This window comes from Canis lupus, chromosome 21, assembly GCF_011100685.1.
Source record: "Canis lupus familiaris isolate Mischka breed German Shepherd chromosome 21, alternate assembly UU_Cfam_GSD_1.0, whole genome shotgun sequence".
Taxonomy (NCBI): Eukaryota; Metazoa; Chordata; class Mammalia; order Carnivora; family Canidae; genus Canis; species Canis lupus.
The window spans coordinates 29,600,925-29,628,238 of NC_049242.1; the positions used below are offsets into that span (position 1 = coordinate 29,600,925).

At 37.8% G+C, this 27,314-nt stretch overlaps 2 protein-coding genes and 1 pseudogene across 2 annotated transcripts; 2 read left to right on the forward strand and 1 right to left on the reverse strand.

The window, feature by feature from the left end:
- Positions 1 to 2,411: 2,411 nt before the first annotated feature.
- On the forward strand, positions 2,412 to 3,353 carry OR56A4 (olfactory receptor family 56 subfamily A member 4). Its single transcript, NM_001389018.1, is given in 1 exon segment — positions 2,412 to 3,353. A coding segment is annotated over 1 exon segment (942 nt).
- On the reverse strand, positions 10,106 to 11,055 carry OR56A6P (olfactory receptor family 56 subfamily A member 6, pseudogene; annotated as a pseudogene).
- LOC119864893 (olfactory receptor 56A3-like) lies at positions 26,355 to 27,314 on the forward strand. The gene has a single exon (XM_038568176.1). It carries the CDS (start codon positions 26,355 to 26,357, stop codon positions 27,312 to 27,314), a length of 960 nt encoding a protein of 319 aa, XP_038424104.1.

Genomic DNA, 27,314 nt, shown 5'->3' on the forward strand with positions numbered 1-27,314 from the left:
GATGTCTCTTATATGACAGTGATGATTCCATTAGCATTGCTTTTTAAAATTAATTTTATGGGACGCCTGGGCAGCTCAGTGGTCGAGCATCATTGATTTGGCTCAGGTCATGATCCCGGTGTCTGGGGATGGAGTCCCACATCAGGCTTCCTGTGAGAAGCCTGCTTCTCCCTCTGCCTGTGTCTCTGCCTCTCTCTGTGTGTCTCTCATGAATTAAATATATAAAATCTTTAATAAAAATTATTTTTTTTATTTCAGTATACTTGACACAATGTCACATTAGTTTCAAGTGTACAAAATGATTCCACAAGTTTCACATTAGGCTATGTTCACTGCCTCTTTACCTTATTTCTTTTTAATCTTCATTTTGAGACTTGAACTTCCTATTGGACTCCAAGCATATTATATTTTGAATGATTGCTTGAAAACTCTACTTGTATATTTTACAAATATCTCCTGCATAACACTTCAAATGTAAATTCATATGCTTACTCTGAAAACCCTTTCCTTTTTTATTCCCTTTTCCTATTTTTCAGGAAATATTTCATTCTTTCTGTCACTCAAGTTCAAAAACATAAAGTCATCTCTAACACTGTGATGTGAAATTCAAGACCCTGCTTTATTCCATTTTCTTCTATCACTTGGCCCAATATGAGCAGCAAGTACATTTTGGGGCAATTTTTGAGTAATTAATCCTCAAATGTTTTTCTTTACTCATCCCCTACATGTAATTCTTACTGATTCTGATTTTGAAATGTCTGTCTACTCCATTGCTTCCTGTCCATCCTGAAACAAGGAATGGCTCTTGGTATAAAGGAAAGACCACTGTTCCAGGAGCAGGTAGATGTTTGATACAGTTTCAGCAACACAAGACAATTCAGAGGACTCTACCAACTCAGCCAGAGAATAGAGCAGGAAGTGGCCTCCAAAATGATTCATAGGTTTACATGCCTTACAGTTTTTGGCAGAGTAAACTGTTTAAGCCTGGACTCCCTCAGAGTGGGAAAGGAAAGGGTTAACAGTGCCTCAGTCAAGGCCCCATGATTAGAGTGGCTCAACTTTGGATGGAATTCTTGTGACTGGTTAGTTTGTTGCCACTATAGCAAGGGATTCCAAAGTCCTTCTAGAGTCCTACAAGCCAAGGAACCCACATGGGGGAGGTGGAGATAACACCACTCTACTCAATCCTCCAGACATGGAATAGTAGCTATTTTTAGGCCTAAACTCTTCATATTGCTGTGGCCTCCAGGCCTCTCTCAACTTCCTGCCCAGGCTAACAGGATATTTATCCTTCCTTCTAAGTTTCAAAATGTATTTTTCTTTTGGACCCCCTCAAAGACTTGTTTTTTTACTTAAAAAATAGTCATTGTTAAGTCATTTTAAAAAATAGTCATACAAATTTTTAAGTTTTTACTTAAATTCCAAATAGTTAACATACAGTATTATATTACTTTCAGGTGTATGCTACAGTGTTTCAACAATTCCATATATCACCCAGTGTTCATCACAAGTATATTCCTTAATCTCCATCACTTATCTAATCCAGTACTTGACAATTTTTAAACCCTTCTAGTGTACCCCTCAGTACTGACTGCCTCTGTCACCAGAATATAAAACGCAGGCTCATCTGAAAGGGCTAAATGAACAAAACTACTCTTTAAGCTTCCAAAGAAAAACAACGGCAAATAATCCAGTAAGAAAGAGATAAACATTATGCCCCAAAGTGAAATCCCCTTAAGGCTGGAGGAAATTATTGCTGTTGGGTGCAGTCAAGGATGTTGTACCTCTAATCCAATTATTTCCTGAATAAAAATATCTATGGAGTAGGGAGCTGAAGTCAGACTCTGTCCATATCTATGGAGTAGGGGGCTTGGTTTTTCTAGGACCTCCACACAATCCGCTAAACATAGCTATTCCTTCTAAACTCTGAGGGAAGGTAGGGTCAGTTAATTGTGCTTGTTGAAGCTAAATAATGTGTAGAGACTGAAAACAGAGACTCTACAGTCAGACTCTTGTCACAGTCCTGGTCTCACCACTTACTGGTTATCAAATTTTGATTAAACTCTTCTGTCCCCCTTTTCCTGTACACTTTCATTATCTGTGAAATTAAGATAACTATTAATTACTCATAAACGGTTTTTTATAAAGGATGAAATAAGGTAATCATTATAAAGCATTCAACTTAGAACTGGCACATAGTAAGTATTTGGTTAAATATCAGCAATGATTGATGATGATGATGATGACGATGATGGCAATAATAATGATGATTTGAAAATTTCATTAAACAGGTTTAGCGCCCCCAATGGAAACCCGAGTTTTGCTATATCTAGAACACATAGTCTTTTAAAATATATTTTGTCCTATATTTTTAGAAACTCTGTATTTCCAGTGTGATCAGGATACTTTACATGGCTTCATCCAGCAACTACTCCACTGCTCCAGTCTCTGAATTCCTCCTCATCTGCTTCCCTAACTACCAGAGTTGGCAGCATTGGCTGTCCCTGCCTCTCAGCCTCCTCTTCCTCCTGGCCATGGGGGCCAATGCCACCCTCTTGATCACTATCCTGCTGGAGGCCTCTCTGCACGAGCCCATGTACTACCTACTCGGCCTCCTCTCCCTGCTGGACATTGTGCTCTGCCTCACTGTCATCCCCAAGGTCCTGGCCATCTTCTGGTTTGATCTCAGGTCCATCAGCTTCTCAGCCTGCTTCCTCCAGATGTTCATCATGAACAGTTTTTTGACCATGGAGTCCTGCACATTCATGGTCATGGCCTATGACCGCTATGTGGCCATCTGCCACCCACTGAGGTACCCATCCATCATCACTGACCAATTTGTGGTTAGAGCTGCCATATTTATTGTGGCCAGGAATAGTATCTTTTCTCTTCCTGTTCCTGTTCTTTCTTCCAGGCTTAGATACTGTGCAGAAAACATTATCAAGAACTGCATCTGCACTAACCTGTCTGTGTCCAAACTCTCCTGTGATGACATCACCTTCAATCGGCTCTACCAGTTTGTGGCAGGCTGGACCCTACTGGGCTCTGACCTCATCCTTATTGTTTTGTCCTACTCCTTCATCCTGAAAGCTGTGCTAAGGATCAAGGCTGAGGGTGCTACAGCCAAGGCCCTAAGCACATGTGGTTCCCACTTCATCCTCATCCTCTTCTTCAGCACAGTCCTGTTGGTTCTGGTCATCACTAACCTGGCCAGGAAGAGAATTCCCCCAGATGTCCCCATCCTACTCAACATCCTGCACCACCTCATCCCCCCAGCTCTGAACCCCATTGTTTATGGTGTGAGAACTAAGGAGATCAACCAAGGAATCCAGAAGCTGCTGAGAAGGTTGTAAGAGGTAAAAGGATCATATCCACCTTTGGAATTATTAATAAAAGTCAGGAATTACTTTTATATTGGAAAGTAAATTTTACTTTTTAATCCCAGAATGAGTTCTGACTCTTTTATCTCAGACAACAATGAAAACATTCTGTGATTCCTTGTTTCCTATTACTTCAAAGGAAATCTTCCTTTCCTGGATTTTGTGGTCACTTGGGAATTTGCCTTGACTGATTCCTTATCTGAGAGTCCTGCCAAACCTTAGCCAGATGGAGCTCAATTGGAGTGGGAGTATTTGGCCACTAAAGAAGTAAACTTTATACTTAAAGAGATGTCTGCCCTCTGATTTACAAAGAGCATAGATCCCTCTCCTGCCTCCTCTTTCAGACATGACTTTTGTGTCATGAGGAGTTGGTTGGGCAGAAGTATATATGTTACCCCAGAACTTTGGCTTGGGTCAAGTGCTTTACTCTGGACAATCCCCATACACTCACGGCAGATGTGCCATCTTCTGGGTCCTCAGATCCTCATAGAGCCTGTTAAGATTTTCCATCTGTACAGTCTTACCTGGATGGCTCTTTCTCTTTTCTTTCTTTTCTTTTCTTTTTTCTTTTCTTTTCTTTTCTTTTTCTTCTTTCTTTCTTTCTTTCTTTCTTTTTTTCTTTCTTTCTTTCTTCTTTCCTTTTCTTTCTACTAAGATTCTTCAGTTTTGTTTTTGTTGTTGTTGTTTATTAAGAAGATTGACACTTTTTTAGGGCTTTTGCAGGGAAGGGGGAGGAGTTGTACTATATAATGTGTTATGTGTCCTTTTCCTCATTATTTTCAGCCTCATGACCCTGTAATCCTCACTTTATCCCATATGCCTCCTATAAGGAACTTAGAACTTCCCATCACATCACAGGCACACCTCTCCCAGACTCTACCATGTCCACTAACACCCCATTCTGGGCTGTGGCTGGTGTAGCTGTTGACAGTTTTCCAGGCATAGAAACTTTAGTGTTTGATTTTTCACAGATAAGTGCATTGAACTATCTTTCAATCCCCTCTTTAATTATGTCACACATTAGTTCTATGTTTCTGAGGATTATTTTCTAGTAGTAACTTAAGACTTCTCTTTTAAGAATTTGTGGTCCATCATTTTTCCAAACATCATTTGAATGACATTCCCCATTAGACTCTCCTACTTTCTTTTGTACTGAAATTTGATTTTGATGAATGTCTTGTATTGAAATTAATATTTCTACAGTATTTCTCCTTATGTATCATTTTATCTTTTATTTTTCCAGTTTTGTTGAGATATAATTAATATTTAACATTGTTTAAAATATACATGATGATTTGATATATGTGTATTGCAAAATGATTACCATAATATGTTTAGTTAATATCCATCAATTCAGATGCTACAACTTTTTTCTTGTGATGAGAATTTTTTCTGGGGGGTGAGGGGAAGGAAGTCTTTCTTTGGCACTAGATACCTGGTACTTGTCTGTTTTTGGAGGGTGCTACATTTCTGCATGTGTTTTTGAAGTGTTGGGTTTTGAAAGACCCTTCTTAGGGTCTATTATATCACATTTCATAACATTGATCTCATCAAAATATCAAGGAATTAAGTTGGCTGAGTTCTCTTTTTCTTTTATTTCTTCCAATTTCTCCTTTCCACAGAGTTACTTTTAATTGAATACCTACTATATGCCAGACACTTCTTATACATTCTTACTTTACCTATACATTTTCCATGAGAAGTTTTTCTGTTGGCCCTAGATGAAGAAACTAAAGCTCATAGAAGTCAAATGATTCTAAGATTACAGCAATTAAGCCAAGGTAAATCCATGTTGCTTGGATTCCTGAAGCCTGAACTTTTTCCACACTACCATTCTCAACCTTGGCTGTGCGATAGCATAACCTAGTAAGTTACAAAAAACTCTTGAGTTACATTCCAAATTTCTCATATTCCCAGCCCAAGCTTAGTGTCTGGCACTTAATAAGCACATTAAAAATGTTAATTTGATGCCCATAAGTTTATGGCAGAAGTTAAGCTCAATATGGTTGCTGAGAAGAGACATGTCCTTGTTTCATGTGTCACCACATTTTTAAAAAATCACTTTGCTAATTTTACGTAATTGCTTTATTAAAAAAAAATTTTAACTTAAAATTTGACCACCTTTACCCATTTCCACAACCTCTCTACCTTGTATCTTTGGCAACCACAAGTCTGTTTTTTGTATTTGTGAAGTCTTAAATTTTCTATTCTACATATAAGTGAGTTCATGCAGTATTTGTCTTTCTCTAAGATGATAGATAGATAGATAGATAGATAGATAGATAGATAGATAGAGCCTCAGATGGGACTACAGTCCTGGCGAAAAATTGAATGTAATATGAGGAGACCCTGAAGAAGAAAACCAAACTAAGCCATGACTTGACTTCTGACCCACAGAACTAAGCTCTAATTCAAAAAGCTAAAGAAAACAAAACAAATCAGAAAATTAAACCCCAAAAAGTAGAAGATAAAAAAGAATACAAATACAAAAAACAATAAAGCAAAAAAATATATAATAGAAAATATCAAAGTCAGAAGTTATGTTTTGAAAAATAATAAGATATAAACTTTTAGAAACATAAAACATAAATTTTAATTTTTTAAAAATACATTTGAATTAGAGATATTTTAAATGTAATAAAACTATACTATGAATCCCTATGATAATTAATTTGACAGTTACATAATGTAAAAATTCCTTAATAAATACAACTTTTCAAAGATGGCAAAAGACAAAAAGAAAAAAAAATCTGTGTTGTTCCATATCCATTAAAGATTAAAGCAAATTGAAAATTTTTCCATAGAAAAAACTCTGGGCCTAGATTACCTTCATGGTGAAATATTCTAAAGAGTGAGAGAAGAAATACATAAATGCTTTCAGAAAATAGGAACTGAGAGAATATTTTCCAATGTATTTTTGAGGTCATCATAAACCCAGCATCAAATACTGACAGGAATTACAAGAAAATTATAAACCACCATCTCTCATGAACATAGATATACAAATTTTAACGAAATATTTGAAATTGAGTATAAAACAACAAAAATTAATACATTATGAACAATGAGGTCTATTATGGGAATGAAAAGTCAACTTTAATCATTAAAAATTGATCTACATTTAATTCACCTCTTTAAACTTAAATAATGGATGGGGAAATATAAATTTCTCAGTAGATTCAAAAAAATCATGTAAAAAAATTCACCATCCATTGATAATGAAAATAATCTCAGGAATGTGCAAATAGAACGGAATTGCCTTATCTGTTAAAGGTTATCTTCCCAAAATCTATAGCCAATATCATACTCAGTGCTAAAAATAGTAAATGCTGAGAAAAAAAAAGGGGAAACGTATAAAGATTGGAAAGGAAGAAGTAAATATGTCATTATTTGCAAATAATTTCATTCTTTGGATAGAAACATCCAAAAGTACCAATAAACAGAATATTTGAATTTATAAGTAAATTTAGTAAGTTTGCTACCTAGAAATTCGATACACAAAAATCGATTACAAGTCCCAACTAGAAACAAACAAAAAATGGAAAATGAAATTCATAAATCAATACCATTTTTAATTGCATCAAAAATACCAAATACCTCAGAATAAAGACGTCCCAGTTGTCTGCACTGAAATTAGAATATATTGGTGAGAAAAATAAATCAAGACTTAAAATAAATAAAAAAATATATCACGTTTGTGGACTAGAAGTTTCAGTAATGCAAATCTTTCCAAATTGGTATATAGATTAAATGCAATTCAAATAAAGATGTCAACAGATATTTTGGCAAGTTGATTTTCAATGCACAAGGTAATGCAAAGAACCTAAAAGAGAAGACATATGTGGTTACACACTTCAAGAATTTTTATGAAACTGCCTAATTAAGATAGTGTGATATTGAAAGATAGACCAACTAACCAGAATGGGGAGTAGAAGAAAAAGCAAATGTTATATTTCAATCTGATTTATGACAAATATGATTTTGCAAGGAATCTCTTTTCAGTATATGCTCCTGGAGAAATTAGAAATCCAGATGATACTGATTCCTGTCCTGAAGGCCTTTTCCCTAGTTTTTTTTTTAATAATGAATTTATTTTTTATTGGTGTTCAATTTACCAACATACAGAATAACACCCAGTGCTCATCCCGTCAAGTGCTCCCCTCAGTGCCCGTCACCCAGTCACCCCCACCCCCCGCCCTCCTCCCCTTCCATCACCCCTAGTTCATTTCCCAGAGTTAGGAGTCTTTATGTTCTGTCTCCCTTTCTGATGTTTCCCACACATTTCTTCTCCCTTCCCTTCTATTCCCTTTCACTATTATTTATATTCCCCAAATGAATGAGAACATACACTGTTTGTCCTTCTCCGATTGACTTACTTCACTCAGCATAATACCTTCCAGTTCCATCCATGTTGAAGCAAATGGTGGGTATTTCTCGTTTCTAATGGCTGAGTAATATCCCATTGTATACATAGACCACATCTTCTTTATCCATTCATCTTTCGATGGACACCGAGGCTCCTTCCACAGTTTGGCTATTGTGGACATTGCTGCTAGAAACATTGGGATGCAGGTGTCCCGGCATTTCATTGCATCTGAATGTTTGGAGTAAATCCCCAACAGTGCAATTGCTGGGTCGTAGGGCAGGTCTATTTTTAACTATTTATAAAACATCATGATGAGCGCTGAGGAATGTGTATAATTGTTGAATCACAGTATTATACACCTGAAACTAATATGTATGTTAATTAAACTAAAACTTAGAAATAAATAAAAATAAAGACAACAAACACATTCTTTTAAAATTCTTTTATTAAAAAAATCATTTAAAACATTCTAGGTTCTTTAAGTCTATATTGTGACAAAGATAAGAACAGTTACTGTAGCTAGAGAAAGTCCTTGAATTTGCACCGTTGCCTTGGTAGAATTCAGTACAAACTGCTCTTGGGATATTTTCTTGGTGGGGAGTAACTGATGGGAACACATCAGCCAGAACAATATCTGCATAAGAAATGCTAGAGACCTTGTGTATTTAAGATGCCACATCTGGCACAGTAGTTGTTACTGAGGATACAACTTGGTAAAATTTACTTTTATCCACCTTTATCTGCCATGAGCTATGGCTTATGCAGGGACTATACTACGAATTTAAATAGACATGTGTTTGCAGACCACCACCTTATACCCCTTTAGTTTCTATGCCAGTTCATCACAGGATGCAGAATCGGATGTGATTCACTATATTGACCATGATGAGGGAAGTTGTTCTTTTTTGGTTCAGGGGCAATGCAGGATGCATGGATGAGTAAGTTATTGCTGTGGACAGCTGGGGCTCATTCCCATTGGCAACAAATAAGAGACTGATTTAAAAAAATGTGCTATCTATGTTTATGTTTTAATAGCTAACAGAATTCAGAGAACACAAGGTGTGCTTAGAAACTACCCGGTTTGGGGAGCATGGGTTGCTCAATCAGTTAAATGTGTGCCTTTGGCTCAGGTCATGATCCCAGGGTCCTGGGATCTAGTCCTACATCAGGTTCCCTGCTCAGTGGGGAGTCTGCTTCTGCCTCTCCCTCTGCCTCCTCCCCCTGCACAGGCTCTCTCTCTCTGTCTCTCCCTCTCTCTCTCTTTCAAATAAATAAAGAAAATCTCTATGAAAAGAGAAAAAAAACCTGATCAATTTGGAGTGCCTCGCTGGCTCAGTTGGTTAAAGCTTCTGACTCTTGGTTTCTGCTCAGGTCATGATCTCATGGGTGGTGAGAACCAATCCCTGTCTGGCTCCAGGCTCAACAGAGTCTACTTAAAGGCTCCCTGCTAAGCATGGAGCCTGACTTGAGGCTGAATCCCAGGGTACCAAGATTATGACCTGAGCCAAGGGAAGACTCTTAATCAACTGAGCCACCCAGGTGTTCCCAAATAAATCTTATTAAAAAGGAAGCTGTCTGATTAATACAAAACTATGCTCAGATATTATATTTTTGATACTTAGATTCATTACTGGATCTTATATTACAATCCTTACAATCTGTATTTAATTCATTACTAGAGCTATGTGTGCATACAGTAAACTATGACACCTTGGATCCAAAAGATATATGTCCAAAGCACAAAGCCACTTTGGAGGAGAATTTAGGAGTCTCATAAGTCTAATGAAACTCATTGATAATTGTTGCACAGTAAGAAATCCATGTGAAGTCCCTGTCCTCTTGCAATGCACATTTTGAAAGACCACCCAATTGCAAAACCAATAATAGGTCACAAGCAAACTTCCAACATTCACTGACTGAAATTTCACTCTTAGTTCTTTGTCTCCAATATACTCACTTCTGTGGAAAAAAGAATAAGAACCCGTTACTCGCTACGCAACTCTACCCAAAAATATCTGTAGCTGTATATTCAAGAATATAAAGACATGACATATTAACAGCTGTATATTCAGAAATATGGATTTCTCACTTTAGAACCTACCTAGGAAATTCCAGTTTCTTTTAAAATATGATCGTATGGATGGGAGAAAGCAAAAGGGGTCAGGGATAGTTTTAAAGGAGAAATAAGAGGAAGCAAAACTAACTATTAAACCTTAAGTTTTATTAAAGAAGACAATATCACATGTACCCACTTTGAATTATAACTCATAGACATGACTTTCAGCCCACTCACCCATTATTGAGTCAAAACTCATCCTGTATTAGGAATGCAGAGATCTAGTTGTCCTCACTACCATCCCTTCTTCAGTAATCTCTGGATTCCTTGTTTGATCTCCTGGGTGTGCACTCCATAAACAATGGGGTTCAAGGCTGCAGGGATGACATGGTGGAGGACATTGAGCAAAACTGGAACATCTTGCTCAATGGTGGAGACACCTTCTTTGTCACCATATGAGTGAGCACAAAGACCAGAAGGACGGTGCTGAAGAAGAGGATAAGGATGAAGTGAGAACCACATGTGCTCAGGGCTTTGGCCATAGCACCCTCCGCCTTTAATCCCATCACAGTTTGAAGTATGAGGCTGTAAGAGATGAAGATGAGGACGAGGTCAGATCCTAGCAGTGTCCAGCCTCCAGCAAACTGGTAGAGACGATTGATGGTGACATCATCACAGGAGAGCTTGGAGACAGACATATTGGCACAGATGCAATTCTCAATGACATTTCTCCCACAATAATGGAGTCTGGATGAGAGAATGGGGATAGGCAATGTAGAAATAGCATTCCTGGCCAAAATAAAAATGGCAGCCTTAGCTACAAATTGTTCTGTGATGATGGATGGGTACCTCAGTGGGTGGCAGATGGCCACATAGCGGTCATAGGCCATGACCATGAATGTGCAGGACTCCATGGCATAGAAGAAATTCATGATGAACATCTGTAAGAAGCAGGCATCAAAGCTGATGGACTTGAGGTCAAACCAAAAGATGGCCAGGACCTTGGGGATGACAGTGAGGCAGAGAACAATGTCCAGGAGGGAGAGGAGGCTCAGCAGGTAGTACAGGGGCTGGTGTAGAGAGGCCTCCAGCCAGATGGTGATCAGGAGAACACCATTGGCCCCCATGGCCACGAGGAACAAGAGGCCGAGGGGCAGGGATAACCAGAGCTGCCAAGTGGGGGACCTGACAAAACAATTCAGGAGAAACTCTGAAGCCCCAGTGGAGATGGTGCCATTTTGGTGTGCTGTCATATTTTGCCAAATATTTCTACAGTTTTCTTTCAGTGATCTGTAAAATTAGGATAAAAATTAGCTAGTAACATGATACATGAATTTAGACTAATTGGCTTTGCTTAGCTGACATGTGAGTTCTAGAAGATCATCCAGAGCCATGTGAATTCATCTGTTTATCCTTTGTGTGGTGTTCCCGGGTCATTCCTCTCACTTTAAGCAGTATAGAGGACTCGAGAATGGTTTATTTATAGATGTTTGATTCATTCAAGTTTCACTCTTAATTGAATTGCTATTTCTTTACAGTAGGGTTCAGATGTGGAAGAAATAAAAGGATCAAACCAGTGAATATGTGAAAACACCTGTGTCCTGTGTGACCACAGTGATGTAGAAATGAATATCTTATCTGGCATTTTGTTTTATATGTTTTTAGGTTTCTCTCTCTTGCCTCCAATCACGCATGTTCCTGCAATTCTTGGACAGTTTTCTAGAAATCTCGAATCTCCCCTTTTCTTACACGTACAACTATGACTCCTGCTTTCCCTACTCGGAGTACAATTGTCTTTCTGTTTTCTTTTATGTTGTGTCTCTTATTCTTGATGATGATGATGATGATGATGATGATGATGATGATGATGATGATGATTGTAGGGACGGCCTAACTCCAGAAATTCAGACAGGACTTGGAACAGCTCTCTCAAATAAGGTTTAGGACATTAATGAGTGCAACCCGTCACAGGTACCTCAGTGACTTTCCGGGCATAGTTTTCTGTTTTTACAGCATAGTTTTTAGAAATTCTCTAGATTGACCTTACTCTGAAGAACTGCTTGCTGACTCCACCGACCCCAACTGTCAGCTCTGTCTTCAGCCTCTAATGTTATTTAGATGAAATTTAATTCTTCCCCCATGATTCATGCATTTATGTACAGATTCTTTGCTCTACAGCCCTGACACTTTAATATGTACAGTTGACAACTCCAAATCATCTAGGGGTGCCTGGGTGGCTCAATAAGCTAAACATCTGACATCATTTCAGTTCTTGATCTCAGGGTCCTGGGATGTAGCCCAGGTCTGGCTTCCTGATCAGTGACGAGTCTGCTTCTCCCTCTCCCTCTATCTCCACCCCACACCCACCACCACTTGCATGCACACTCTCTCCTTCTCTCTCTCAAATATATAAAAAAAATCCTAAAAACAGAAAAGAAAGAAAACTCCAAATCATCTAAATTAAGCTCCACAAGATGTACTTTCCAGGCTCCCTACTTTAATCTCCTATGGACAAATTTCTGCTTCTCTGCATCTCCTTCTTCACCACCCAGCAAAAGATCAGGAAAAGGCAAAAGGCAAAAAGGGCAGGTCCCAGAACACAGATTCTCACATGTGCTTCCTGACCTGGGACAGGAGGCAGTCTCTACTACCCCATTTTCCAAGTACTTCAGCTGTACTGACTCAGGAATGGAATGGAGCACAGATCTGGACTGAAGAGAGAGATGTTCCCCATGTTCTGGCTAATCTTGGTATAGTTGCCTCTCAGGCACCCTCTTACCAGACTCACCTACAGAGGATGTGAGCAGGGGGGCTGGCCCCAACAATACTGGAGTTCTGGTTAGTTTTTCAAGTATCTGGTGTAGTTATAGCTCCAGGGCTTGAGGGACATAGGCATCTGGGAACTTTTTGCCATCCCTACTCTTTGGGATTAAAATGTCCTCCTGGGACAGACAGGCAGGCAGGTGTGAGAAGGAAATTATTTTCTTTCTCTCTAAAAGTGAGGAGCTCTGTTAATCTAGCCCAACATTGACTGGGTGCTCTGTAGGCAGCTAGTCTCCTGGATGTAGGGGTGCTACATCCATCCTGGATGTAAAGTTGTTATATCCATCTGTCCATCCACATTCACACTCCTTTGCACATGAACACTCAGTGCCTTCCATGGGTCCAATAAGCTCATTCAGAAGTTCTCATGAGCTTCCTGCACGTAATCGTTTGATAAACCCTCCCAAACCATGCTATGTAATGCACTGATGTTAATTATCATGATTTTTATGATGGCATCATAATGATAATAATGCTAGAGTAACTTGAAAAACATATTAATGAGAAAATGCAGTATGTTTTTAAAAGAGAAAATGTTGGGCAGCCCCGGTGGCGCAGCGGTTTGGCGCCGCTTGCAGCCTGGGGTGTGATCCTGGAGACCTGGGATGGAGTCCCACGTCAGGCTCCTGGCATGGAGCTTGCTTCTCCCTCTGCCTGTGTCTCTGCTTCTCTCTCTGTGTCTATGAATAAATAAGTAAAATCTTAAAAAAAAATAAAAGAGAAAATGTTATAGTAATTTTTTGTAGATGAAAGATTTTTTAAATGCAATATATTTACAACTGTATACTTCAAAACACAATTTGTTTCTTTTTCATTTTCATTTTGAACCTCATGTGAATTATTCATATCCTTCAAATTATGGGAGCAAGCATCATCAGTTTCTTTAGATTTTTTAGTTTTCATTATTTTTGAGAGGATGAAAGAGGAACCCTCTTGCACTGTTGGTGGGAATGTGAACTGGTGCAGCCACTCTGGAAAACTGTGTGGAGGTTCCTCAAAGAGTTAAAAATAGACCTGCCCTACGACCCAGCAATTGCACTGTTGGGGATTTACCCCAAAGATACAGATGCAGTGAAACGCCGGGACACCTGCACCCCGATGTTTCTAGCAGCAATGTCCACATTAGCCAAACTGTGGAAGGAGCCTCGGTGTCCATCGAAAGATGAATGGATAAAGAAGATGTGGTGATTCGATTGTGTATACAGTTATGCTCTGCTAACCACAGGTGGAGCTACCGTCTATCACCACAAACTATTACAGTACCATTGAGTATAATCCCTGTGCTGTGCCATCATCATCAGTTTCTTTATTGCTATTTTTATTTTTCTGTCTTTGTCATATCCCAACATTATTCCTATTTCTTTTCTCTGTAGAAAAGTGAAAAATCCAGTGTTTTTAAAATATGTGTAATTAATCATAAGTTTGCTAACATAACTACATGTCCACCTATGAAAGAGTGATCTGGATATTGAATTTTATAAATGATATTGGATCATAAATCAGACGTTATCTTAGTTTTCACTCAACACTAATTTTTTTTTAACACTAAATTTTTTTTAAATAAATTTATTTTTTATTGGTGTTCAATTTGCCAACATACAGAATAACACCCAGTGCTCATCCCGTCAAGTGCCCCCCTCAGTGCCTGTCACCCAGTCATCCCGACCCCCGGCCCACCTCCCCTTCCACCACCCCCAGTTCGTTTCCCAGAGTTAGGAGTCTTCATGTTCTGTCTCCCTTTCTGATATTTCCTACCCATTTCTTCTCCCTTCCCCTATTATTTTTCCCCAAATGAATGCAACCATATAAAGCTTGTCCTTCTCCGATTGACTTATTTCACTCAGCGTAATGCCCTACTGTTCCATCCACGTTGAAGCAAATGGTGGGTATTTGTCATTTCTAATGGCTGAGTAATATTCCATTTGTATACATAAACCACATCTTCTTCATCCATTCATCTTTCGATGGACACCGAGGCTCTTTCCACAGTTTGGCTATTGACTCAACACTAAATCGTAACAACCATTCCTGTTGCTCTGTGTATATCATTTTTTTGATTGCTATTCAATTTCCATGATATGCATTTTCTATTTTATGTGAGTAGACAACACACAAATACCTATAATCCATTGTAAATAAAAATACTATTATTGTCAATATCCTCGGATATTTATCTTCTAGTCCTAAAATAGTAGTGTGTGTAGGAGTGGGAATTTTTAAACTCACGGTGCATAAAAATATTTAATTCCGTAGAAATTACCAAATCTATTTCCAAAATATTAATAAAATAATTTGTTAGCATAACTATAAAATTTTTATAGTTTCTTCATTTTTCACATTCCTCGTACCGTTTGATGCTACCTTTTTTTAAGTTTGGTGGAAATAACATAATATCTTTTTATTTTTGTTTGATTTTCTCCTCATAACTGAATGGTGTTCATATAACTGAGTGGTGTTAGCCATTTGTGATTTTCAAGCTGTGATTTATATCTTGATACCCTTTGCCTGTTTTTTCTACTAATTTTTGTTTTTCTTGCATATTTTTCAAAATCTGTGCATATTTTAAGTCTTAGAGTCCCTTTTTGACTAGATATTATTAGTATTCCTCTAGCCAGTCATATATCTGTGAATTTTAGTGTACACTTTCCATTATTCAATGGAAATTCTTCAATTTGTTTAAGTCAAATTTCTGTTTTACTATGAATAAATTTTCTTTGGGGATCCTATTTAAGGAACATTCCACAAGATCACAAAAGTGCTTTTATTTTCATTTATTTTAAATTTTTTGAAACTGTGTGTTATATTTCATACTGATTTCTTATTTCTCTCTTCCATTTCAACTCTTTACTTATTTAAATAGCAGTTAAGTAACAAATAGTGTAATATTGGTTTCGAGAGTCAATTTAGTGATTCCATCATTTACATACAACACTCCGCCGTCATCACAAGTGGTCATCACAAGTGTCCTCCTTAATGCCCATAACCCATTTAAACCCTCAGAACCCTCAGTTTGTTCTCTATGTGAAGTCATGTGGTATTTGTCTTTCTCTGACTGACTTACTTCACATAATACACTCTAGCTCATCCACATCATTGCAAAAGGCAAGATTTCATTCTTTTTTATGGCTGAGGAATATTCCATTGCATATATATATCTTCTTCATCCATTTAGCAGTCAGTGGACATTTGGGCTTTATACATAATTTGGCTACTGTTGATAATGCTGCTATAAACATTGGGATGCATGTACCCCTTTGAACCAGTATTTTTGTATTCTTTGGGTAAATACCTAGTAGTGCAATTCCTGGATCATAGGGTAGTTCTATTTTTTAACTTTTTTAGGAGCCTCCACACTGTTCTCCAGAGGGTTCTCTTTACTTTGCATTCCTGTAAAAAATACAAGAGGGTTCCTTTTTGTCCACATCATTGCCAACACAATGTTGTTCGTATTGTTGATTTTAGGTTTGCACATATTTCGAAAATATATTGCTTAATATTATATTGTAGCACTCTTTAAATGCTTTAAAAGTCCATTTTCCAATTGTTAATTAATTTTTAATTATTAATATTTGCTTCTAATATATAGAAATAAATGTGATTTTTATATGTTGACCATGTATCCCTGTACCTTTCTGTATTTACTTTTTAGTATGTATAGTTATTTTAATTGACCTTGTAGGATTTTCCACATTAAATTAAATTCCACATTAAATTTTCCAATTAAATCTTTTTAAAAACACTTCTTTAAAAATTTACTTTTTAATGATAAACCAACTTGCAACCCAAAAATTGATCATGATTTATTATCCGTAGTATATATTTTGGAGGATTCAATTTTCCAATAATTTTTAAAGTGCTTTGTGTCTTTATTCCTTTATTTTTTTAAAAAATGATTTTATTTACTTATTTATGAGAGACACAGAGAGGCAGAAACATAGGCAGAGGGAGAAGCAGGCTCCCTGGGGAGAGCCCAGTGCTAGACTCCATCTCAGGACCCAGGATCACACCTCAAGCCTAAGGCAAACAACCACTGAGCCACCCAGGCATCCCATGTGTCCTTATTTCTGAGGGACATTGATCAGTGGTTTCTATAGCACCCCAAAATTCCTCTTCTTTGAAACTGACCACACCTGTCTCTAATGGTTCAATGCCTACCACTCCCTCTACACAATTACACTCTCTACTAAAGGTTCCTTATAATATTTGCAAAGAACTATATATCAGGCACCACATTTAGTCCTGTATATGTTACCTCACTTAACATACACCATAAACGTGAGGTAGATGATGCTATAATTATTTTTCCACGGGAGGAAAAGGATGCACAGAAAGATAAAACAACTGTCAAATGATTCATGTATGGCAAGTAATGAGGCCAAAGTTCTAACCAGCTAGTCTAACCTGAGCATCAGTATATTAACTACCACTCTACATTCATTTATGAAAACACAAGACCATGTCTTTCCTCTTTGTCAAGTCTGTTGGGCACATAGGAGATGCTCCATAGATATTTACTGCATGAAGGATATATCCATCACACATTTTTCACTAGTAATTTCAATCACAATTCTTAATTTCAAGCAATGATACATAATTGTAGGTGTGTTGAGTAAATAAATAAATAAATAAATAAATAAATAAATAAAACCTAAAAGAGAAATAATGGCTCAAAGAATCACTGGGAAGATTAAAAAATAAAACACAAACAAAGCAGAGGACAAAACTTCTGTAAATTTAGTCCAGAGAACTAGTTCTATGCTGCACGGTTACTGCAACTACTGCTAAACTCTGGATGATTTTTTTGCATAAAGCCCTCTTTTGTTTTTATTTCAGATGGTTTTGAAACATTCACCAGATAATTGCATGTTATGAAATAGTGACCACTGTGAACAATAATAATGATTTAACATCTCAGCGGCTTTCAGAGGCAGAAGGGAGAAGGTCATGGGGAATTTTTCTTTAATACTTACAGAGTTTTAGTTTTGCAAGATGAAAAGAATTCTAGAGGTAGATGTTTATGCTCACTCAGCAATACGAATGTGCTTAATACCAATAAACTGTATATTAAAATGGTTTTCATAATAAATTTTGTGTCATCTCTATTCCACCACAATAAATATTTGGAAAAAGAAAAATAATTTTAGAAGTTAATATAAATAGTTCAGGATTATTTTAGTAGTATTTAAGTTTGCCATCTTCAAAATTTCTATCAAGTTCAACCTAAAGAATTGTTAAAGTCATCTTGACTATTGTCTTCATTCTATGTTTTAATAAAATGTATATTGCAGTATATCTTAATGAATTAATTATTAAAAGGTATTTTTTCTTTTTTAAAAGATTTACTTATTTATTTTAAAAAGAGAGAGAGCATGAGAGACAGAATTGGAGAGGAGCAGAATGAGAGAGAGAAGAGAGAGAATCTCAAGTAGATTCCCCACTGAGTGCAGAGCCTGATGGGGGACATGATCCCATGACCGTGAGATTGTGACCTGGGCTGAAATCAAGATCTGGATGCTTAACTGACTGAGCCACCTAGGTGACCTAAAAAATGTTTTTTTTTTCTCTAAAAACCAATAAACTTAATGTGTTTTTACTTGAGAACTCTTTATTCACATGGGATGGAATTCATTGGCAAGTCAGAGCACGCAGTAGGCACAAACAACAAACAAATTTTTACTAATGTGTGCACATTGTTAGCAACTAGGCACAAATTCTGACATGTATTTTTTGTATTTATACTCATAGCATGGCCTTTCATAAGTTTTTACACATATCTCAAACAATGTGTATGGATTTCTATTAATAATAGCAAAACGTTTGAATGCATAGCTCTTGCTCCCAGTAAGCAGTTTTTGAGGATCTGATATGTGTAGGTGAAATTGAATCAATACCTACATCATCTCATTGACTCTCCCAAGATGCTTGAAGATGACATTATTATTCTCATTTCATAGCTGATGTATTTGACATTCAGAAAGAATAGGCACCTTGCCCAATATTACACAAGAAACTGATTGATGGAGATTGGATTTAAACTCAGGCGGTCTGACTCCAAAGCCTATCTTCCAATACATTATTCCTTTGCAACTGGCAAATCACATGTTTTCCCTTTTTCTCTCTTGCATGAGCTAAGATGAGCTGTCTTCTCAGTCTCTCCTTCTTACTATGGGTACTGATGTAACTGAAGTTACATAACACTCTATTCCTATTTTAAACTTCTCTGTGGCAGCAGTAGGCTGCTTATAGATCCCAACATAACTAATGTACTTCTTTGACCCAGGCCTCTGCTTTTACTGCTCATAGGTCTAAAAGTTTCATTTTAGCCTCCAGTCTCCATGGCTTCTACTTTTCAAATAAGCTATGGTCCAGAAACTTCGAGAAGCCTTCCCCGGGGTAACACTTCCACCACTCTAGGTTGATTTGGGGCACCAAATCTGTGTCTCTAGACTTCCCATGTATGGATTATCATTTAACTCACCACATCCATTTGGAGTTATACCTTTACTTTTTGACTCAACACCAATTCTCATTCATTTCTGTATCACCAGCACCCAGCACTATGTCTGATACATATTACATACTCAAATATTTTATTAAATGAACGAATGTATAACCAGAAATAGTAAAATATAGCCCAGAGCACTATTGGAAAAATGGAATACACATTAAAACTATCAGGACTGTCAAGTAAAAGGTAAGGTTAGTCTAACATGTGGCATACGTATATCTCAAGGGCAAGCAAGACTTACTCACTATCATTGAATTCTGCTATTTGGACTTTAGATGGTGATTCTCAACTAGTGTGGGATCTGTAATTTTAATGTTAGGGGTTTATTTCAAAACATTTTTCTTCAAAATGTATTTTAGGAAATGTACATATAAACATAATTTGTTAAAGCAAATTTAAGTTTTAAAAAGCTTTGAAGTGCCTGGGTGGCTCAGTCAGTTTAAGCCTCCAATTCTTAATTTGGACTCAGGTCATGATCTTGAGGTCATGGAATTGAGCCCCATGTCAGGCTCTGTGCTCAGTGTGGAGTCTGCTTCACAGTCTTTTTCCTTCCCTCCTGCTTACTCTTTTACAAATAAATAAATAAGATATTTAAAATTTTTTTAAATTAAATTAAAATGTTTTAAAGTCCTTTTAAAACTGTAAAAGTCCTTTAAAAGTCTATTTGGTAATAGTGATCTACCCTCTTTTGGATTATTTTTGTTCCCAATGACTCCTTGTTCCATAGGCACTGATGATGATGATGCAGTGTTACTATAGAGTTCTGCTCTGGAATTACATCTATCTTCTTTCTAACCCTGTCTTCTCCAATTATTAGCTTTTTGAGGTCAATTTACTTAACTGCTTTGAGCATTAGTAGTCTAGTCCGTAAGCTAACTCAGAGCATTTTTGTGAAAATTAAGGGGGGAAAAAGTATGTGAATAACATAAAATATTCAAGAGGGGCATCTGGGTAGCTCAATTAGTTAAGGATCTGACGAGGTCATGAACTCAGAGTTGTGAAATCAAGCCCACCACAGAATCTGCGCTGGGTGTGGAGCCTGCTTAAGATTCTCTCTCTCACTCCCCCCGTGCCTGCCTCTGTGGAACACATGCTCTTTCTTAAAAGAAAAAAAAATAGTATTCAATAAATGTTGGTAGAATAAGGCATTTTTTATATTGTCAATCCTTTATTCCTTCCTAGTAAATAATAAAACAGGGCCTGCTGGTGTTTTGAGATGTTATTGAACTGTACAGTGGGAACGTCTTAAAGGAACAGTTGGTAAGTCACAGGAGTTATTACAATGAGGAGAAACCCTCTGTTACTTTTTTTCTCTCTGGTTCATAGCAACATTGGCTTGTCATGCTGGAGTTTCCAGATGTCATGAAATCCTTCTCTTAGTCCATATGTTGACCATTCACTTGTGGCTACTACCTATTTCTCAGTCTTATTTCCCAAGTTATTCAGGAGGACATCTCTCAGCTACGTTGCTTCTGCCTTATCAAACTTATACCTTAGCTTTGCCTTTCCAATAGTTGTTTCCAGCCCACAACTCTCCATTCTTTGATAAATTTTTTAATTACTTGTTCAATTCTTTGTGGAGATGAGGCTAGAAGTATAAGTAAGAGCAGAAAAAAATTGCAACCTCTAACTATAGTTACTGAAGTCTGGGAAAATAAAAGTATTACGCTGCAGGAAACAAGCATTCTTGTTTAAGGCAGGGTGTAAAAGGATTGAATGGGAACTGAAGAATTTGTGCATCAGAATTCTAGAGGATTTTGTTAGTCATGTGAAGGCTAAGCACCATCTATTGTTGAAGGGAAGTGAACAGCTCACCTTTCAAGTTTTATCTAATACTGTGTTCCCCAGTGACATGTCGGTGCTAGAACAGTTGTTAGCCATATGTGGAAGACAGAATTCTGATGTTGAGATGACTTCCATAGAAAGCAGTAAATATTGGCAGCCCCCTGAGCCTCTTTCCAACATCAAGATCTCCTAAGGGATATGGAAAGGTTAATAAATAGTTTTTATGCTGAGAATAAACTCTCAGAAAACATTCAACAAAGCTTGCTTTTACAGGGAAGTATCATAATATGATAATTGAATAAAAAAATAATATGATACGATAAATGTTTAGATCACAAAAAATGTGCAACGGACTTTGTATTGGAAAGAGCATAGAAGAGAGGAAATGGTGATTACCTAAAGCTTCTAGGGACCCAAGTGTTCATTTGTTGCCCTGAAACTGACCTTGTTAGAGGGTTATGGGCATGAAAAGCACTCCAATCCCAACCACCCAACATGAATCAATTCAACACAATAAAAAGAAAGCCTATATAATTTAAATTTCATTGAATTAAGTTTATCTTGGTTATCGACCAAATGAAAATAGCTCTACAGGCACTGGGATGTATGAGTTAAAAAAAAAAAAACTAGCTCTTAGGCATATACAGAATTGACTTTGGAGGGGTGGTGCATGGAAGGGTCATCCCCAAGAGGCAGGTAATAATATAAAAAAGATGAACCAAAGCTACCCCAGAGGTGCTTGTGACTGCTGGTGTCTGAAACATTTATTAAGATGGTGTGAGCAAAGAAAATTATAAAAAGAAAATGAGAGTAAAACCAACAGTTGTAAGTAAAGGTGCTCCAAATAGTAGGCACCTGTTTGAGATCAAACAGCTTCTGACAGGAGCAGTTCTATGTAAAAGGCTCCAAGAAGATTAGCAGCAGGTATGTAATCATTTATTGTTGACTAATGGTTTTCTACACACATGCATGAAAAAATGCTGGCAAACCAAATTTTATAGTAATAGTAATTGTAATAATGTAATAACCACTACGTGCTTTGCTAACATGATCATATTTACTCCTCACAACAAATAACAAATGAGGAATATGAGGCAGAGATTTTAAGCAGCTTGTCAAGTGACACAGCTGGGAGTTGAATTCTGCTCCCTCTGATCTCCAACCTTGGCCTGTTGGCCACAGGGGTGGGGAACAGTTAGAAAAAGTCATTACCACAACATCAACCGTATCTTTGACCTGCCAGGCACTAAGAGGGTATATCATGAAGGAAGTTAGATATAAGCAATCCTCTTGGATTTTTGTATTAAGAGTGTCACTAGAAGAGGGCTCTTGAAAACATTTCTCAAAAGAACTACTGGTCATAAACAAAAATCAAGGAGGAGATCTGAGTGTCTCATACTTTCTACAAAGTATCAATATAGGAGTACACATGATTGGTTTCAAGTATCTTATGCAAATTTTCTAACAATAAGTTTCTGGAAAATCAGAATTTGGTTCACTGACATTTTGCCTTGATCCTTCTTGCCCTAAGGTTTCACTTTTGTATCATTAACTACAGTTTCATTTCCTAAGGATCACATTCTACCCATTCAGCTGGTGTAGGATAATTAACTGTGAGCCTGTCCCTATGTCTTCAAGGGCAGTACTGCCTCTGGTTAAGGACTGCAGAATGTCAAGAGCTGAGAGGAAAGCACTTCCCCTGAAGGATAAGTAAATGCTGGGCTGCTGATTCTGGGCTCCTTCAGGGCCGGCAAGGCAGTCTTTCCCTGGGGAAGCAAAGAAGCTGAACCTCAGGCATAGACTCTCCTTTCTGAAAGCCAGAGTGTAGGAGATTCGGACAGAGCCAGGAATATCTTTCCAAAGCCAAGGTCACTGTCTCCATCCAGTAAGTTTGGCTCCAGCAGAGAATGGAGGTGCCATATTAGACACCTGACCAGAGCAAGGGTTGCAGTGGGACTAAAGCCAGGCTTGCAACTGTAAAAGCTACGGGGTTGAGGTTTGAAGATAGAAGGCTGAAGGGAGGTGAGAGAGAGGAATGACACAGGGCCAGATGGAGATGATTGTGCCAATGCTGAGCCAGACTTCCGTGCGCTCTGCAGAGAGGTCTGGACCAGATAGGGGTTCAAAGATCCGCAGCAGGGTATCACGGGGGATCAGATGTCTTGAACTTCCTTCATTGAACACTGTGGGAACGCAAAGGAGAATGCAGGTTAGGAAGGGAAAGAAAGTTTCCAATCACACTTCTTGACTTGCCACTACTTGGAAATCTTTGCTAATCTGCCTTGTACTGCCTTTCTCATTCCCTAGAAGTACCTGCTCTGCTTTCTGTTCTGTCCTTTACTTCTTTTGTTTCCTTCCTCCTCTGTATTCTCCCTCTAATCTCTTCTGCTTTAATTTCAGTTTTTTTTCTCTGTTTCCATCTTCTGTCCACCATCTATTTTCTGTGCATGCATGCTTCTGTTCTCCTGAACCCTTCTACTTTCTCTCAGCCTATCCTTCATCTGAAAGGCCGACATTCACCCCCACTGTATCTTCCTCCAGATCAACAGAGCCCCTAAGGGAAGCAAGCTTAGAGCCCCAATTTCCACTCAATGACTTTCTCCATTCCCCTCATCATTATTTTTTCACTTTTCATCCCTTTCTCTTGCCTCCAGGCCCCACTGACAGCTTTGGCATCAGACCCAATAATTTTTTGAGATTAACACAGATTTGTATCCACCTTCTACATACTCCAACATAGTACCCAAAAAGATTATTTAGAAAAGTCTCTGCATAGACGTGGCCCCTATTGACACCAAGAACAACAATCTTACAGGCTGAGACACTGAGAAAGGTCCCTTGTGCAATGGCCCCTTAGAAGTCAAAATTGCTGTCCCAAGAAGACTACCTGAAGACTACCTGGAGTTGTGCACAAAATGGACATAGAGACCTTATTAACCTGGTTAAAGAAACCTAGCAAATGGGGAAACAAGGGCAGAATGGTACAATTACATGGAGTTAAGAGGAAAGCATGAAAGTGCTGTGACAGTAAGAGTACTCTTCAAAAAAGAGGCCAAGAATCTTGTGGTGACTTTGCAGCCCTTAAGCTGGAATTCTAGTACCAATGGCCCTACAGACACCAATTTTCTTTTTCTTTTTAAGTAGGATCCACACCCAGCATGGAGCCCAAACCCATTTAAACTCACAAGATCAAGAACTGAGTTGAGATCAAGAGTCACACATAACACATAACAAATTGAACCATTCAGGTGTCCTCACACCCATTCTGATTGTAATAATCATACTGATCTTTAAGATTGTCTCCTTGTCTCTGGTACTTGAAGTTAGACCATGATATCTAGGAGTGCATCTATTTTTATTTATCCCATTTCAGATTTATTGAAATTCCTGAATCTGGTTAGTGATGTATTTCATCTCTCCTGAAAAGTTCCGATTTCTCTGTCTCATTCTCTTTCTTCTTCAACCTGGAGTTTTGATTCTATGTGTTAGATATTCCCATTCCACCCACTATTGCTCTTATATCTTCTTCAGTATTTTCAGTCTGTTTTTATTTTCTTTCCATCTTCATTCTCAGTAGATTCTTCTGACCACTCTTCTGACAATTTACAGACTTTCCCATTAGCTGGCCCTAATCTACTGTTTAATTCATCACTGAATTCTTATTCTTTATATTCTTTTTTTTATTTCAAATATATCTGGTTTTTATTCAAATCTGCTTTGTTACTTTTTACAGATGCCAGTGCCCAGAGCAAAATATTAATTCGTGACTTCATCTTCTTAATCCTAAGAAAATAAAAAACCTGAGAACAACTCTGTCTATTCAAAATCCCATGCTCTTGCTCTTAACTACGCATTTGCATTATCAGTGTTTCCTTGGGAACTTCATTCAAAAAAACTTCTTAAGTTCTATAATCTAGCTTACTAATTATCTTTTGGAAGTGTGGCTAACCTACCCCTAAGTCTATATCTTGTCTTGTTAATTTTAACTATTATATATAATATTTTGTTTCTAGGATATAGGACTGATTCTTCTTTGGTATGTATTTATTTCTTTGTGTTTATTTTCAAGCTTTTTTTAACTTAAAACTTAGCTAAAATAATGTTTTTCAATATTCTTTATCAAATAACTCCAGTGTTTTAAGTTTCTGTAGCAGAGATTTGGCTGACACTCTTGAGGCCTTCCACTTATAATTTTTTTCTCTTTAAATAAATTGTCTTTTTACTACAAGCAACTCAATTTCTTCAGCTGTTTCTGTGTTAAAATATTTTGAGGCATGAGATGAAAGTTTCTTCCTCAAGAAAGGAATTGGGTTTGTTTCTGTTATTTTCTGAAACGGCTACGAATATAGGATGATTTCAAATTCTTTCTGAGACAAACAGTGTGAACTCAGCCTGCAAAGTCACATGAGGACCAGCCTATGGTTCAGTATTTATGGGGAAGTTTTCTCTCACATAACAAGCTTTGAGGTAGTCAGTTGTGTATGAAGTTCCAGGTGAAAGTGAGAAATCAAGGTAAAGAAATGGGTTCATTTCTAGTGCACAATGTTTTATTCAGGGTGTACTTTTGTAAAGTCCTATCTAATTGGGAAACCCCCTACTACATTCTCTACCTGCTTAAACCTAGATTTATCTTCTGTCCCTGGATTTTAGATTTTCAAGCTCCCCAGGTAATGGAGATGGGTGATTAAGTCCATGGAATGCTACAAGTGCGCTCAGGTTGAAAGCCAACACCAATATTTGATTTCAGTGTTTGGATTTCATTCAATCCTTAGCCTGAAAATTCTTTCTTTTTTACCTGCTCATAGGTGTATTCAAGACAGTCAAATATAAAAATAGGCGTAGGAACAGGTATATGTGTGGGTATGACTATGGGATTGGTATTGATAAAGAGAGATTAGATACAGACATAATCATAGAAATGAATTGATGCATTTTCAATAGGACATTTGTTCTAGGTACCCCAGTTCATCATACCACTGGATACTATCACCATTTACTTCCTTAAAAGCTTCACTGTGGATCCCACCTAGCCCTTGGAATGCATTTCTGTACATTTTAAATTTTAAACTGAAATGTACTCTAAGATTTTGATCTTATGTGTCTCATTTAAGTAACATTTGTTGCTTAAATTATTTTTGATTCATTAAATATTAATCAGGTCAACAAACTGAAAAGACACATTCACACAAGAAAAAATGTGAGATGAAAAGTAGATGAAAGAACAAAAGAACAATGATGGAGCCATTATATATTCAATAATTGTCTATTAGCCACCTCTTATGTGTCAAAAAAATGTTCTAGGCACAGGGCTGTAGAGTAGATGTTCCCTCATAGATTTTACAAGCTAATTCCATAGTCCTCAGAGTCTATGATGGACTAACTCCTTATCTCTTCTTCAGCTACTCAAAGACATCTGCCTCACTAAAATCACTGCTAATGCTACCTTATAACAGCAGCTGCCTCTCTACTGAAGTCTCAGACTTCATCCTGAATTGCTTTGTCAGGTCTCCCAGCTGGCAGCACTGGCTATCTCTGCCCCTCAGCATCCTCTTCCTCGTGGCCATGGGGGCCAATGCCGTCCTCCTGATCACTATACAGCTAGAGGCCTCTCTGCACGAGCCCATGTACTACTTGCTTGGCCTCCTTTCCCTTTTGGACATCGTGCTCTGCCTCACTGTCATCCCCAAGGTCCTGGCTATCTTCTGGTTTGATCTCAGGTCCATCAGCTTCTCTGCCTGCTTCCTCCAGATGTTCATCATGAATAGCTTCCTGCCCATGGAATCATGCACCTTCCTGGCCATGGCCTATGACCGCTATGTCGCCATCTGCAAGCCTCTGTACTACCCAACCATCATCACTGACCAGTTTGTGGTAAAGGCTGTTCTCTTCATCGTGGCCCGGAGCACATTTCTTACTACACCTACTCCCATCCTTTCGGCCCGGCTGCATTACTGTGGAAAAAATATAATTGAGAACTGTATCTGTGCCAACCTCTCTGTGTCCAAGCTCTCCTGTGATAATGTTACCCTTAACAAAATATACCAGTTAATTGTGGCCTGGACTCTGCTGAGCTGTGACCTCATCCTCATCTTCCTCTCCTATATCCTCATCCTAAAAACTGTTCTTAGACTCAAGGCAAAAGGGGCAGCTGCCAAAGCTCTGAGCACATGCGGCTCTCACTTCATTCTCATCCTCTTCTTTAGCACCATCCTGCTGGTTTTGGTTTTTACCCACATTGCCAAAAAAAAAGTTTCCCCTGAGATTCCCATCTTACTTAATGTCCTACACCATGTAATTCCTGCAGCTCTCAATCCCATTGTCTATGGGATACGAACCCAGGAGATTAAAGAGGGAATTAGGAAGTTACTGAGGAGGGTAGTAGAGAGATGCAAGTAA

Coding starts and splice junctions, on each gene's coding strand:
- LOC119864893 (XM_038568176.1), top strand. CDS start 26,355: ATGCTACCTTATAACAGCAGCTGCCTCTCTACTGAAGTCTCAGACTTC.